Source organism: Chiloscyllium plagiosum, unplaced genomic scaffold, assembly GCF_037043375.1.
Source record: "Chiloscyllium plagiosum isolate Xiang-an unplaced genomic scaffold, Cpla_swu_hap1 HiC_scaffold_6, whole genome shotgun sequence".
Classification (NCBI taxonomy): domain Eukaryota; kingdom Metazoa; phylum Chordata; class Chondrichthyes; order Orectolobiformes; family Hemiscylliidae; genus Chiloscyllium; species Chiloscyllium plagiosum.
In genome coordinates this window covers 16,910,625-16,926,300 of record NW_028270144.1, presented here as the reverse complement: position 1 = coordinate 16,926,300, position 15,676 = coordinate 16,910,625, and the positions used below count along the sequence as shown (strand labels likewise).

The window sequence follows — 15,676 nt, the reverse complement described above, 5'->3', positions numbered from 1 at the left end:
TCGATTCTCCCGTTCCCTGGATGCTGCCTGACCTGCTGCGCTTCTCCAGCAACACATTTTCAGCTCTGATCTCCAGCATCTGCAGACCTCACCTTCTCCCTGTAGTTGAATTTTGCCAGACGTGTCATACATGTCAGCTAATTGGAAAACTACAGGCAGTAATAAAACCTGCACCTTTAATACCTATTCCAGCATTTGAGGAACCATTCACTAGAGTCCTAATTGATTGCATAAGTCCCCTACCTCAAAGAAAAAGTGGGAATTTATTAACAATAATGGATGTGTTGACTAGATTTCTAGAGGCAATCCCATTATGCAACATCACAGCTAAAAGGGTTGTAGAAGAATTACTTAAATGTTTTACTAGATACTGACTATCCACATAAAATCAGATCAAGGATAAAACTTCACATCCAAACTATTCAAGGAGGTTATGGATAACTTGGGAATAAAGCAATTCAAATCTACTGCGTACCACTTGGAATCGTAGGGAGTGCTAGAGAGATGGCATCAAACACTAAAGACCATGTAGAGGCTTATGGTCAGGATTATCCAGATGATTGGGATAACGAAGTTCTGTTTGTACTTCTGGTGATCAGAGATGCACTGAATGGATCAACTAACTTCCGTCCATTTGAATTAATTTTTGGGCATGAAGTAAGAAGACCGTTAAAATTGATTAAGGAGAAATTAATAAGTCAGAATTCAGAGACCACCCATTTGGACTATGTGTCAAAGTTTAGAGAATGATTAAATAGAGCTAGATGGTTGGCTAGACATCATTTAAAAATATCACAGCATACAATGAAACAGGGAGTGTATAAGAAATCACAAATTCGCACTTTTGCATTTGGGGATAAGGTATTGGTGTTACTTCCAGTGACAGGTGAGCCTTTAAAAGCAAGGTTTAGTGAACTTTATCAAATCGAGAGGAAATTCAGTGAGATGAACTACTTGATAAGAACTCCAGACAGGAAGAAATCTCACAGAGTGTGTCATGTGAACATGCTCAAAAGGTATTTTGATAGGGAAGGAAAGCAAGAGGAGAAGGTGTTAATGATTACAGCACAGAAGGAAGAACCAAGTTCAGAGGATTCTGACTTAGACATTCCTCAAATCAAATTGGACAATGAAGAAGTTGTCAAAAATTGGGATAAATTATTGAGTTACCTTCCACAAGAAAATCAAAATGACCCGAAAGCATTATTATCACATGGGGAAATATCCGGAAATATACTGGGAAATACTCACCTAATCATGCATGATGTCGAGATAGGAGATGCTGTTCCTATTAAGCAACATCCTTTTAGGCATAATCCTCTAAAGTTGGCATAGGTTCAGAAGGAGATAGAGCGCATGCTCCAAGTTCGAAGTAAATGACAGTGACTGAAGCTCACCCATAGATATAGTGCCAAAGCCAGGTGGTACCCAATGGTTATGTTTGGACTATCGCAAAGTCAATGCCGTTACAAAGACTGATGCGTATGCAATTCCACGGTTGGAGGACTGTGTCAAAAAAATGGGACAACCAACTTATATTTCTAAGTTGGACTTGCTCAGATGCTACTGGCACGCACCTCTGTCAGAGAGAGCAAAAGTCACTTTGGCTTTCATAAAGCCAAATGGACTATATCAATTCAAAATCATGCCATTTGGTATGAAAGACACTCTAGTCACTTTTCAGAGACTGACTAATAAGGTCATTGCCGGATTACCCAACTTAATGGTGAATATTGATGATCTGGTAATTTTTAGTCACTCAAGGAAGGAACAGTTATAGCATTTATTGGACTTGTTTGATCGACTTTGGAAGGCAGGCTTGGTTGTAAGCTTAGCTAAAAGTGAATTTGCCAAAGCCCAAGTCACCTTCCTGGGCCATATTATTGGACATCAACAAGTGGCCCCACGAGGTGCAAAAACGAAAGTAATTGGGGAATTTTCCACACTGTCGACAAAAAAGCGGTACTATGGTTCCTGGGACTGAGTAGCTTTTACTGAAAGTTTGTGCCAAACTTTAGCAGCGTGGCTGCTCCATGTACCAAATTGTTAAAAAAGGGCAAGACGTTTCAGTGGACAGTGGACTGTCAAAAGGCATTTGACAGCCTAAACACTGTTAGTGACGGCCCCAGTATTAGCCACACCAGATTACACAAAGCCTTTCTAGGTAGCTATCAATGCCAGTGATGTGGGTATGGTGCTCCTGCAGGAGGATGAAGAGAGAATAAAAGACCCATCGGGTATTTTTCCAGGAAGTTGAACATTCATCAACAGAAATATTCAAGGGTGGAGATAGAGACTTTAAGCTTGGTGTTAGTATTACAATGTTTGTATTACCAGCAATGCATCTGAGACAATCGTATACACTGATCATAACCCACTGACATTTGTGGGAAAATTTAAGGACAAAAATGTCAGACTGTTTAGATGGAGCTTGTTGTTGCAGCCAGTTTGACATTTGTGTAGGTGGCAGGTCGCGAAAACATGATTGCCAAGACTCATATGAGATACGGAGGTGTTCGGTGGTGGGTACGCCGCGGCCTGAATTTGCATGTGGTTATGCACGTTTGCATGTCTATAGTCAGTACAGAGTATATGTGTGTTACACTACGAACTGAGGTTTTGAAGAGTTTTAAAAATGAAACCATCTTTTGGTACTGATGGTTCTTTTTTTTTAAAGGGGGGGGGAGAGGTGTCATAAAGCTGGTCCCTTGTTTTCTAAAAGCTGATCCTTTTCTCAAAGATACTGTGTCCTTGTTTTTTTTTCCAGAGGGTTTGTAAACATCTCCCGGTGCCAATTAGACTGGTCTGGTACAGAAATTAAAGGGTATCGAGGGGCCTTTTAGTTTATATGCAAACAGATGAGACTTCAGGCCAAAGTGGTCATGTTTTAGAAGTAACCTGTATAATGAAAGGGGAGTGGTCAGCTCTCTAGCTGAGCAGTTCAGTCCAGAACTAGTTAGGAATTCAACAGTGAGCTATGTGAAAACATGCTCTCTATCTTTCTCACTTCAACCTGTAAGCATCTGTTCCAATTTTTTTTTTTTACAGTGTTTTAAGGGAGTTTGCTTATCGGAACTGTTATGTACATTCAGAACAGCATAATTAAGTCTAGTTTGGATAGACTGTGTTCTGAAGAAGTTCTTTATTCTGTTCTTTGTGTTTCATTGTGTAATGTTGTGAATAAATTTCTGTCTGTTTTAAAACTTAGTCGTCAACCTTGCTAACTTATTCCGGAAATTTTCACTGTACACTTACCAAAACAAATAGCAAAGTTATGGTCTGGGTTGCCTGCTTAAGAATGTTTTGAGTGGTCTGGCCTAGTCCATATCATCTGTCTGAAGTATTTCCTGATTTCATGCAGATATTTTTTAACAACATTGAAAACAAGGATAAAAAGTAGGAGAAATAGATTTTTGCAAAGCACCAACATCGCAGTAAGCTATTGAGTCCTCCAGGTAACACACTGGTAATGTTCTCACCTGAGATAACGCCTAGCATGTTCGTTCTTGTGGCCAACCATAAGGTAATAACAGCCCACAGCAAACCAAGACACCTGAGAATAAATCACAACCATCAGTATGAGGTATCTTTATTTCAACAAATTATACACAAAGTGCAGTACTTACTCAAACAATGGTGAGCATGTGGAAATTGCTATCACAGGGAGAAGTTGAAGCATACAGCACATATATTTAAAGGGAAGCAGGATAAACACATAATAGAGAAAGGAATGGATTATATTGACAAGGTGAGATGAAATAAAGTGGGAAGAGGTTTGTACAGAGTAAACATCAGCATGGCTCAGTTTTGCTGAAAGTTCTGTTACTTGGCTGTAATTTCGAGGAGAAATGCATTCGTGTAGTGCTGTTAAAACATAGCTGTGCTGATTCTGAGCGCATGGTGCTGTTCGATAATATCACACAGGTCACATGGATAGGAGCTGGCTCTTCTGTCGGGATCTTGAGGAATATCAACCACGATTTCTCTTTCTATGTAACTGAAAAAGCATGCTATGTGATTCCACCAAAGTTTGGATAAAAACAAAAAAAGAGCTCAAATGACCTCAGTACGACTCTAAGAAATAGGAACAAGGGTAGGTAATTTGGCCCCTTGAACCTGCTACGCCATTCAATAGGATCATGACTTGACAATTTTCCCGTCCACTTTCCTGCCCTTTCCCCATAACCCTCGATTTCCCTGCTGATCAAGAATCTATCTCAGCTTTAAATATATACAAGGACCCTGCCTTCTCTGTGGTAAAGAGCTCTAAAGACTATCAACCCACTGGACAGAACAAATTTCTCCTCATTTCAGTTTTCATCGGCAGCCCTTTATTTTGAGACTATGCCCACAGGTCCTAGACTTTCCTATGACGGGATACATCCTCTCAAGCCCATTAAAAATCCTACATGTTTCAATGAGACCACCACTCCTTCTAAAATCCAGTGAGTAGAGTCCCCATCTGTTTACCTTTTGCTCATAAGAAAATCCCTCCATATCAAAGATCAAACTAGTGAACATTCTCTGAACTGCCTCCAATGAAATGATATCTTTCCTTAAATAAGGGGAACAAAACTGGTCACAGCACTCCAGATGCAGTCTCACCAGCACCTTGTACAGTTGCAGCAAGTCTTCCCTAGCTGTACTCTTATACTCCAACCCGCCTTCATTAGCATTTTTGATCATCTGCTTCACCTGTGTGCTAGCTTTGTGTTTCATGCACAAGTGCTCCCCAAGTCTCTGTGTGTAGCAATTTGCTGGTTTTTCGCTATTTAAAGCAATATTTTATTTTCTTTTGCAAAATGAACAACGTTGCATTTTCCCACATTATACTCAATTTGCCACCTCCTTGCCCACTTACTTAACCTACTAGCATCTCTCTGTAGGCTGCTTGTATCCTTCTCACAACCGGCCTTTCCACCTACTTTTACGTTGTTTGCGAATTTGGATACAATACATTGGCTTTCTTCCTCCAAGTCACTAACATATATAATAGACAACTGCAGTCCCAGAATTGATGCCTGTGGAACACACTGGTCATAGGTTGCCAACCTGTGTCATGGAATAGACCAAATCCCCTCAAAATATGTTGAGAGAGCCTAAATCCTCATGTTTTCGTATTTCAAAAGATAAGTGTAAGGTGGTGCATTCCAGATGCAACTTGATGGGTCAAACGACTCAACTTTAAGCAAAACACACTATTCTTACACTACAGTTAAAATACAACATAAAAATAATAAAAGAATTGGCTTGATTGTAACTCTATTGAAATGCTTAACAAAATAATATATATTAACTACTAATTAATTGTTCCAATACAGCAACATCCCACAATCACACCCTTGGCAAAAGCAAATTCAGTAAAATAGATTGTCTCACATGCAATTCTAGCAGCAAGAGAATGCCAGCTTTTAGCTATAACAGAGAGGGGAATAAGAGCTTCCACATCCAGCTTCAAGACTCCAGTCACTGCAGAAAGTTAAAATCAAAATCCTGGTTCTGTGGGAGCTTGTCCCTGCCTATTCAGGCTGTTCCTATTGTTCGAAACTTTTTTTTAAAACAAGGCCTCGCAAGCTGTTTATTGGCTTAGAGCAGACTGCATGTGACCTCTTTCTCAACCTTTCTTCATAGAAAAGGACAGAATACACCTCTTAAGTCCATAATATTGTCATACCTGAAAAAAGAACTCCTTACACCCACTTGCAGTTTCCTGCCTATTAGCTAGTTTTCTATCCATGCTAACATACTACCAACACCATGGCCTCTAAACATATGACATGTCTTTTTGTGAGATAGGTTATTGATCATCTTCAGGAAGTCAAAATACAACACATCCACTGCTTCCCCTCTACCCATTCTGTTTGAGACTTCCTCAAAAAACTCTAATGAATTAGTTTGACATGATTTCCCTTTCAGGAAGCCATGCTGACTCTGCTTGATTACATTATGATTTTCTAAATGTTCTGCTATTACTTCCTTAATCATTGATTCCAATAGATGTTAAGCCAATCAGCCTATAGTTATCCGCTTTTTACCTCTCTCCCTTGTTGAATAAGGGTGCCACATTAGCAGTTTTCCAATCCTCTGGCACTTCGTCAGAATTGAACAATTTTTGGAAAATCACAACTAAGGCATTCACTATCTCGTAAGCTTCTTCTTTTGGGATCCCAGGATGGAAGCCTTCAGGGCCAGGGGACTTATCTGCCTTTAGCCCCATACTACTTTCGTAATGGTGCTTAATTGTTCTGCTGGAGTACTGGAGTATCGCCTCCCTTAATTATTGGCCTGTGGCTCTACGGTCAGAATTAAAACTTGCAAAAATCAGATAACAAGGCCAAAGTTTTTGTAGCATTGCCTGAGTATTGCACTGTATCATAAAGTCTTTGTGACTGGAGGGCTGCGCACAACATAGCTTAACATAGCATAGAACAATGAATCCAGTTTTCAGCTCCCATGTAATGCATTTGGTAGTCAAATGTTTGCTGAGATTATGAAGATACAAATGGTCATCTTGCACACAGCCTTTGAAAACTATTTTCCAGGAGTGAGTCAGTAGCTTCATGGGAGATGAAAACTCGTAAAGGAGAAAGTAGAAATTAAAAAAACGATGATTGGTAATAATTCCAATTACTTACTGGATTATTGGGATATAAATCCACCAACTTGTGCGCAAGGTAGAACAATTCTGAAAGTCAAGGAGAAAACTGGAAATCAAAAGATTAAGCATTGAAACATAAAATCCCTAAAGTGTGGAAAGAGGCCACTCAGCTCATTGAATCCACGCTGACTCCCCAAAGGGCATCCACCCAGACCTACCTATCTCTGTAACATTGCATTTACTATGGCTAACACAGGGCAATTTAGTATGGCCAATCTATCTAACTGGTACATCTCTGGACTGTTGGGGAAAACTGGAGCACCCAGTGGAAACCCATGCAGACACGGGGAGAACATGCAAACTCCACCCTAAGCTGTAATCGAACCTGGATCCGTGGCTGGGAGCAGCAGTGCTGACCATGTACCACCCAAATAGGCAAGCACTTTCTTTTTAAAAAAAAGGAAAACCAATGAGAAAAATTACAGGGAAACACAGTCAGAATCTATATGGTCAGAACATTCAAACATCATTTAAAAGAAAATCCAATGTTCAACAGGAATTGTCAACAAGGAGGCGTAGAAATGGAGGGAAGTCTAATGAGCTGAAGCAACTAAAGGCTCTTATACAAATGCTGAAACAGGGCGAAACTAGGAGGGGCTAGTTGCAGACCTGGGTGTGGACAAAACTGCCAGATCTTTAGATAGGAATTTTGAGTTCAATTCAAGTCAAATTATGAAAAAGAAACAAATGTCAGAACAAAAGAGGTGATTCAATTCCTACCATTTGCTTTGTTCAATTCCACCAATGTTCCAATGTGCACTGGAAGGAGAACTGCATGATAAGGATCTTTATTCATCACCCTAGCAAGAAACATAATGAAATGTTACATCTGTTCTTCTGAAATTACCTCCGCATGTAAACAATTGCTTTTTAAATTATCATGAATATTATGTTGCGTCAGTGAAGCTGGGGGTGAGCTGTCGCTCAACGGGTAGTTCTCTCACTTCTTGGTTAGAAGGTTGTAAACTTCTGGTTTGGTTGCAATCCAGCTAACACTCCAGTGCAATACTTAGGAGATGCTGCACTGTTCGAGATGCTGTCTTTCAAATGAGACATAAAAAATTCTTCTTGTTTTCTCAAGAGGAAGTACGATTTTAAAGAAAAAGGATGTTCTCTAGTATTGTTAAAAAGAAAGCTTCGATAGGCTGAGACTTTTTTCACCTAGAGTACGAGGCTGAGTGGTACAGATATGGTTAATGATATTGCCTTTTCCTTAGGATGGAAGATTTCAAGATTAGAGGGCACATTTTTAAAGAGAGAGGGGAGCAATTTAAAAATTTTTTTTACACAGTGAATAGTTCGCATGTGGAATGAACTTCTTGAGGAAATGATGGATGGGGGCGCAAATACAATATTAAAAAGACATTTGGATAAGTACATGAAAAGGAAAGGTTTGGAGGGACATGGGCCAGAATCAGGCATCTGGGACAAGGTTAGTTTGGGATTATATTCAGCATGGGCTGGTTGGACCGAAGGGTTTGTGTCCATGCTGTACAGCTCCATGTCTCTCTCTTGGTCAGTATTTATCCCTCAACCAAAATAACCAGAAGCAGATTATCTGGTTAACATCAGATTGCTCTTTGTAGGATCCTACTATCCACAGTTGGCTTTCACATAGCCCACATTACAACAATGATTAAACTTAAAAAAAAGTGATAAATTGGTTGTAATTGATTTTATGACATGCAGGCTGTACTTACATCGAAGTGAGCTTGTAGCATGTTTTAAAATCACAGTTGTAGTAATTCCTCTCTGCAACAGACACTACAACATCCAGGTTATCCTGAAGCCCATCTATTGACTCAGGAATTACTGTCTCACTTGGTTTATTGTACTGTTGGAACAAAAGGAAAATTGGCAGAGTGTAAAATAAAGAATGATATTTGAAGAACTCAGCTTGTGAAAGACAAGGTATGAGAGAGGAAACTGATATGAAACTATGTGTTGGGAATGGAAGCTGCTTCTGATTATTAAGAATGCAGAGGCTGCAGTTCATCTGGTGCAGTCCAAGGTTAAACTGGGAAAGGGAATCAGTGGAAAGGGTGCAGAATCTTTGGAAGGGTCTGAAGCATTAGTTTTCCCAACCTTCAGCTAATGGAAATTCTGGCTCATGAAGACTGGATGCTGATCAAGCAATCAAAACTGCACAGAGATAATACGGAGGGGGGGGGGGGGGGGGGGGGGGGGGTGGTTGTGGTTGCAAGGGGAACAACAAGGTACAATTAGCATACACAGAGAACCTGATGTGTCTTGGCATATTATCATCCAGGGCTAGCGAAGATAAATGTCTCATGCAGCAAGTACCAAGCAACTACTCACTAATCGCCCCTAGCTTGCTGACCTACGTTCACACTTAGTCCCTCACACTCTCCAATTTAAAATGGTAGTTAAGTCCATTCATGGCCTTCCACAGATTTATAGAGTTATATATCACAGAAACAGACCCTTTGGTTCAACTTGACTATGCCGACCAAATATCCTCAATTAATCTAGTCCCATTTGCCAGTGTTTGGCCCATAGCCCTCTAAACCCTTCCTATTCACATACCCATCCTTTTAAATGTTGTAATCAACCCAACTTCCACCACTTTCTTTGGCAATTCATACATACACTCTCTATGCTTCACCATTATTGACACTTTCAGCCATCTCAGCTTCGTGCCCCAGAATTCTCCTCCTAAATCTCACCCTCTCCCCGTGCTCTTTTAAAACATTCTTTAATTGAACGTTTGGATTCCACAATACCTCCATCTTCAGCTCAATGTTTTTTCCTTTTTGTCTGATCATGTCTCTGTGAAGAGCGTTCAAATGTATTTTAATGTCATATGAATTCCAAGTTGTTGTTGTGCTGTAATCACCACTCCTGCCAGAGATGGCACAGCAGCAACTCTACTGGCCAAAGGGTGTAACTACAAAATCAAACGTGTGTTCATGCCTTTCCGAGATATTGAGACAAGAATTTAAAATAGAAATATAAATATAAAAAGACAAACTGAATATATAACTTTAAAATGTACCTCACATTATCCTTGGGTGCCCTAGCCCTAATACCTCAATGTTTTGACTACAATTCACCTGCCAAGGTTAATTGTTAGTTTATAAGTTAAAAACAACTCAAATATACAAAGAATATAATTTTTCCATAAAAATCTGACGAATATAAAAAAAAGTGCATTTACCTTTTTCAATTTATTTTTGTATAGAAAGTACAACAAATCACGTTCTTCTTCCGTGCATTGTTTATTGAATGGCAATGACTCAAGGAGTTCCTTTTCTGTAGAGAAAGTTTCAGATGTGATCATCTCAAATACCAAATCAGCTCTAACACATCCCTCATCATTGCATTGGCCATTCTCTTAATAGTTGATTGCTTTTTGACTCAACATATTTTTACTCACGAGGTTGCCAGATGGTGAGGGATAGGACACTGAAGTCTGGTATTTATTCACATACAAGCTTTTGTTTACATAGATGAACAATAAAGATGGACCTCCAAACAACAACTACTCTTCCATTTGATTCTGTATTGACTATCTAGGAGTTAGCTGATACAAAAGCTTTTAAGATTCAAGCTTCAGCCTGTCTAGAGCAAAAGAATCTCTGAGGAAGGTCCCACAGTGGAATCTCAACAGCAGAGAGCAATAGAGAAGTGGCCTCTTGAATCGCATGGGGATCAGAGCCTGTACGTTCAAGAGCATGGATTTGCAGAATGGGTGAAGTATAATCCCAGGTCTGACCGGGAGCTCCTACCCAACAAGGATAGCACCACAATCTCTTGAATTTGCCTCTTGTATTTGAGCATAGTTGACTCTTACTGCATTTATCATGCAGAGAAAACTGCTTTGTAATTAAATATTTAATTAATTCATGTGCCTTGAATCATTTCAGCCATTTGATTATCCTAACTTGTTAATTGGAAAAACATGCATTTACCCCACTGATGATCAGCTAAATGCACATTCTTCGCCTAGAGAGACAGCAGTCACTTCAGCATGTCCCACTCTTGGACACATTTTCAAAATAACTAGGTAAACACAGAGGAGAAAGAAATAAAAGGATTTCCTGGTAGGGCGAGATGAAGAATGGTGGGATGAGGTTCATGTGGAGCATGGACACCAGCACTGATCAGCTGAACTGAATGGCCAGCTCCTGTGTTGTAAGCACTTTGTAATTAATGTTGGCCAAAATTGTGTCTGTAATAAAATTAGCTGAGCTATTTCTCTAAGTAGTCCCATAGTATCGGGCAAGACACTGAGAAAGCCTTCGATCAGTTGATATTCTTTGTGAAATTTTAAGAGTCCAATCACAGTGCAAAATTTATGACAAATATCTGAATGAAGTAAACTTTGCACTAACTCAATATCTGACCGCAGCGGGTTTCAATAACCGAAGCAAACTTCAGAAAAGTCACTGGCACTCGAACCTTCCTGCGCTGTCAGCATGTGGTGTGATGTCAATAGATCAAATGCTTCAAAGCAACACACATCAAGCTTCAATGCTTCTCTGTAGCTGTTTGTAGCCAGGGGTCGGTTATCCATAGCATCGTAGATCTTCCCTCGCAAAAGGCAAATAGAGCTCTTGATCTAACAGGAAACATTCCAGCAGGTTAAAACATCATCAATATTATTCTACAAAAAGGTCAGTGAATGCATTTCAAACCTAACCACCTTCATATCAGGTGCTTTTCACTATCAGTAGCACAATTTGCTTTTAAATTATAATTGGAACAACACGAACATGCAAATAACAAGTATTATAATTGTTTTTAGCTTTGTAATAATCGAAGATTAACCATGCAGAAAAAAGTATTAAGGAAGAGCTGCATAATTGAAAGAATTGAGTTAACCCAGTGTGTGAAGGTATGCACTTTAGTGAGTACCCACCTCATGTAGATTAGATTCCCTACAGTATGGAAACAGGCCCTTCGGCCCAACCAAACCACACTGACCCTCCAAAGAGCAACCCACCCAGACCCATTTCCCTCCAACTAATGCATCTAACACTACGGGCAATTTAGCATGGCCAATTTACCTGACCCGCACATCTTTGGACTGTGGGAGGATACGGGGAGAATGTGCAAACTCCACACAGACAGTCACCCGAGGTGGGAATCAAACCCAGGTCCCTGGCGCTATGAGGCTGCAGTGCTAACCACTGAGCCACCCCATTCTAAGACTGTGTCCCTGCATGTACGTGACAACTAATATATCAACTTGGGAAGCAGTAAGATAGTCTCAGTGTATGGAATAATTAAGGCTGTAAAATTAACTTGCAATGCTTTAACTGGAAACCATAAAAGATGATCAGTGCACTTCAATCTTCAGCTTACCAGCTCGAGGAATTTTGCATAATGCAACTTGGAGTTTAAATCAAATTTGTAGCTTAGCAAAAATGTTACTGTTAGAGATCAAATATCCTCTTGATATTTTATTTTCATCAAATTAATTGGTAGCTCATTATCTCAAATACTTGAATTTAAATGTAGATTTTCACTGACAAACTTTGGAGTCATTTATTGCATAGTTGCATGTCTGACTATCAATTTTACTTTCGGTCTACTCCTACATCCTTCAGTATTTAAACACAGATGGCTCCTGACTCAATTAATACACTATGTCAAGTTACACAGCTCCTTCCAAACATCTAGGATGACAATGGTAGCAGGTGCCTGAGAACACACATACACACCGCCACAAGTTACCCTCTGCGCTCAAAGCACCCTGAATTGGAATTATGTAATTGTTCTTTCAATGATCCTGGAGTTCTCTTTCTAATAACACTGTAGGTGATCTATAACCCTGGACTCCAGTGGTCCAAAAAGACCACCACCCTTAGTAAAAAGCCTGAGTGAACATTCAATTTATATTCAAATAATTAAATAGTTATCAAAACAAACATTATGAATACCAATGCCTCCAACAGTAATGCAAGTTCCAGATCACGAATGGAGCTTCAGCAATTAACATCGCTCAGTTCACAACCTTGGAATCTTTTCAACATTTGGGGTTGAGGCCAGATCAGAACTATTTAATTGGAGTGTGGAGGGGAATGAAATTCAAGGCAGCAGTCAAATGTCATAGCACAGGATGTGAACAAGCAGAAGCTGATGTGTAAATTGGCACTAACGCGAGGAAAAGTAAAAGGTAATGAAATTGGTCAACGGTCAAATAAACTAGATGGCAATACGGATCTGGATATATTGATCTGGAGATGCTGGTGGAGAGTTCGCTAGTAGCAACAGAGTGCATAAGCAATAAGGGAAGCTATCTATACCTTCAAATCTGTAATCAGAAGCATACAGCACAATGAACCTGTCAAAGACACTGGTACACCCATAGGTGGAGCAGTCTGCCTGCAAACATATGTCAGGAGTTACTGGACAATGCAGGAATGGCAACCAGTTTATCACTTTACCAACTCCCCCAAGGGTTCCAAAGCCAGCTGCAGCACCATGATTGAGCACAGTAAGTTCACCACATAAGAGACTGAAGCTTGAAACAAACACAGGATAGGGACTCAAAAACATTAGATAAAGTCACAGAACTGCAAGGAGTGTGTGCCCTCTTTAAGTGGGGAGGACAATAAAGACAAAAAGCAGGAGATTATATGTTTCCTGCTGTACAGAATAGGTTGCAGTTGAATCATGTGACTCACTGCAGCAGGAGACAATCCCCAATCAATGGAGGCTTCTTTGATCTTGTCAGCTTTAGCATTCTTCTCCAGTATGATCTTGTTAATTGGTTCTTGCATATCCAAAATGTCAAGAGCTTGCTGATATTCCTTGGCTGCATACTTTTGGGACAGAAAAACAGAAGGAAACAAAAGATTTAAAGGCAGCAATCAAAGGTTAATATTGTGATACAGGTATACATTTGTGACCAATTTAGATTCTGCACTGTCAGACGTTCATTTTTTGGAAGATACTGGGGCTTTTGTCACCTTCATTTTGGAGTGGGACTTAAACCTACATACTTCTGTCTCAGAACCAGGACTGACATTTAAATAAATAGTTGAAACTTTATTGCTGGAACAGCACAGCAGGTCAGGCAGCATCCAGGGAACAGGAGATTCGACGTTTCGGGCACAGGCCCTTCTTCAGGAATGAGCAGAGAGTGTTCAGCAGGAGAAGATAAAAGGTAGGGAGGAGGGACTTGGAGGAGGGGAGTTGGAAATGTGATAGGTGGAAAGAGGTCAAGGTGAGGGTGATAGGTCGGAGTAGGATGGAGGCGGAGAGGTCAAGAAGAAGACTGCAGGTCAGGAAGGCGGTGCCGGGCTGGAGGGATCCGGCTGAGACAAGGTGGGGGGAGGGGGGATGAAGAAACTGGTGAAGTCCAAGTTCATCCCCTGCGGTTGGAGGGTTCCCAGTCCCCCATCCCCCCTCCCCCCACCTTGTCTCAGCCGGATCCCTCCAGCCCGGCACCGCCTTCCTGACCTGCAGTCTTCTTCTTGACCTCTCCGCCTCCATCCTACTCCGACCTATCACCCTCACCTTGACCTCTTTCCACCTATCACATTTCCAACTCCCCTCCTCCAAGTCCCTCCTCCCTACCTTTTATCTTCTCCTGCTGAACACTCTCTGCTCATTCCTGAAGAAGGGCCTGTGCCCGAAACATCGAATCTCCTGTTCCCTGGATGCTGCCTGACCTGCTGTGCTGTTCCAGCAATAAAGTTTCAACTTTGATCTCCAGCATCTGCAGACCTCACTTTCTCCTCCATTTAAATAAATACTCAAGTATACTGCCTGGTGTTTGAACTTATTCTACAATAAAAAAGCTCCTTTTTGAAAATTCCACACAACAGGAATCCTTTGTTAATAAGTAAGCAAAAGTTCTGGCAATGACAGCTTCATTCAAAAATATTTCTTCTGTGTCAGGATTAGCCTAACGCATACTTGCAAGTTCTGGAAGTGTAACTTAGTTTCATTATCATCAAACACTCTTTATGTGAGGCGATAACCATCAGGTACAAGATGTGTCAAGTGGATAATACTATTCAACTGGGCTCCACAGTTCTACTGATGTACCTCACTAAAGTGCCACAAGAGGGGGCCAATTTGCTTAACACCATTGAAAGCCTCACGGCTGTATGTTATTTCAGATACTCCGATCCACCCAGTGGTGTAAAGAGGGACATGACTCCAAGCACCCCAATTATAATTCTGTTCGTTTACACAGCAAGAAAATTAATTTAGTATTTCCTGTCTACAGCCAACTTTCCCAGCACAATCTCAACCTTTTGCAGCACGGTGCTCAGTGGTTAGCACTGCTGCCTCACAGCACCAGGGGCCCGAGTTCGATTCCAGCCTCGGGTGACTGTCTGTGTGGAGTTTGCACATTCTCCCCCATGGGTTTCCTCCGGGTGCTCCGGTTTCCTTCCACAGTCCAAAGATGTGGAGGTCAGGTGAATTGGTCATGTTTAATTTCCCATAGTGTCAGGGGTGAATATAGGATAGAGGAATGGACCTGGGTGGGTCACTCTTTAGAGGGTCGGTGTGGACTTGTTGGGCCGAAGGCCTGTTTCCACACTGTAGGGAATCTAATCTAATCTCTTTTCTTTAAAGCCAGTTCAACAACTTGTATTTTCTCACAGCTTAAACATAATAAAAAAAAGGTCCCATGCTAACTGGGGAAAAATCAAAGTGACATCATCAGGTTACTGAATTGTGATTTTAAAAAGTATTTTTTTGGAAGAAGAGATTAACTGAGAAACGACAAATAAGTGAAACTCAGGGCCAAATTAATAAGGCAATATAACTAAGCAAGGTAGGGTAAGGGAAGTAAGGAAAGGCTTAGTAGTAAGTTCAAGTTCCAAATCAAATATTTGTGTCTTTTTGTTTCAGTGAATGTCATTTGTATATCACAATAAAGACACTAGAAAATAAAGATTTAAAGAATAGTCGTAAAATAACCTCACCTTTTAAGAAAGTTTAAACAAAGGCATTATAATTAATTTTACTCACGTGACACTGGGCAGCAAGGTATCGACAGGCTCCATAGATCTGTGGAGAGGTCAGAAGACA

The 15,676-nt window shown here is 40.5% G+C and overlaps 1 protein-coding gene across 1 annotated transcript in view; it reads right to left on the bottom strand.

Annotated features, from left to right (window-relative positions):
* cdc16 (cell division cycle 16 homolog (S. cerevisiae)) overlaps window positions 1–15,676 on the bottom strand; it is a 69,534-nt gene that overhangs the window by 40,622 nt on the left and 13,236 nt on the right. Inside the window, exons 4-11 of the mRNA XM_043691247.2 lie at window positions 15,617–15,655; window positions 13,312–13,449; window positions 11,081–11,240; window positions 9,837–9,931; window positions 8,359–8,492; window positions 7,379–7,458; window positions 6,636–6,685; window positions 3,480–3,553 (exon numbers count right to left, since the gene is read on the bottom strand). Coding sequence (XP_043547182.2) covers window positions 3,480–3,553; window positions 6,636–6,685; window positions 7,379–7,458; window positions 8,359–8,492; window positions 9,837–9,931; window positions 11,081–11,240; window positions 13,312–13,449; window positions 15,617–15,655 — 770 coding nt within the window. The remainder of the gene's footprint in view (window positions 1–3,479; window positions 3,554–6,635; window positions 6,686–7,378; window positions 7,459–8,358; window positions 8,493–9,836; window positions 9,932–11,080; window positions 11,241–13,311; window positions 13,450–15,616; window positions 15,656–15,676) is intronic.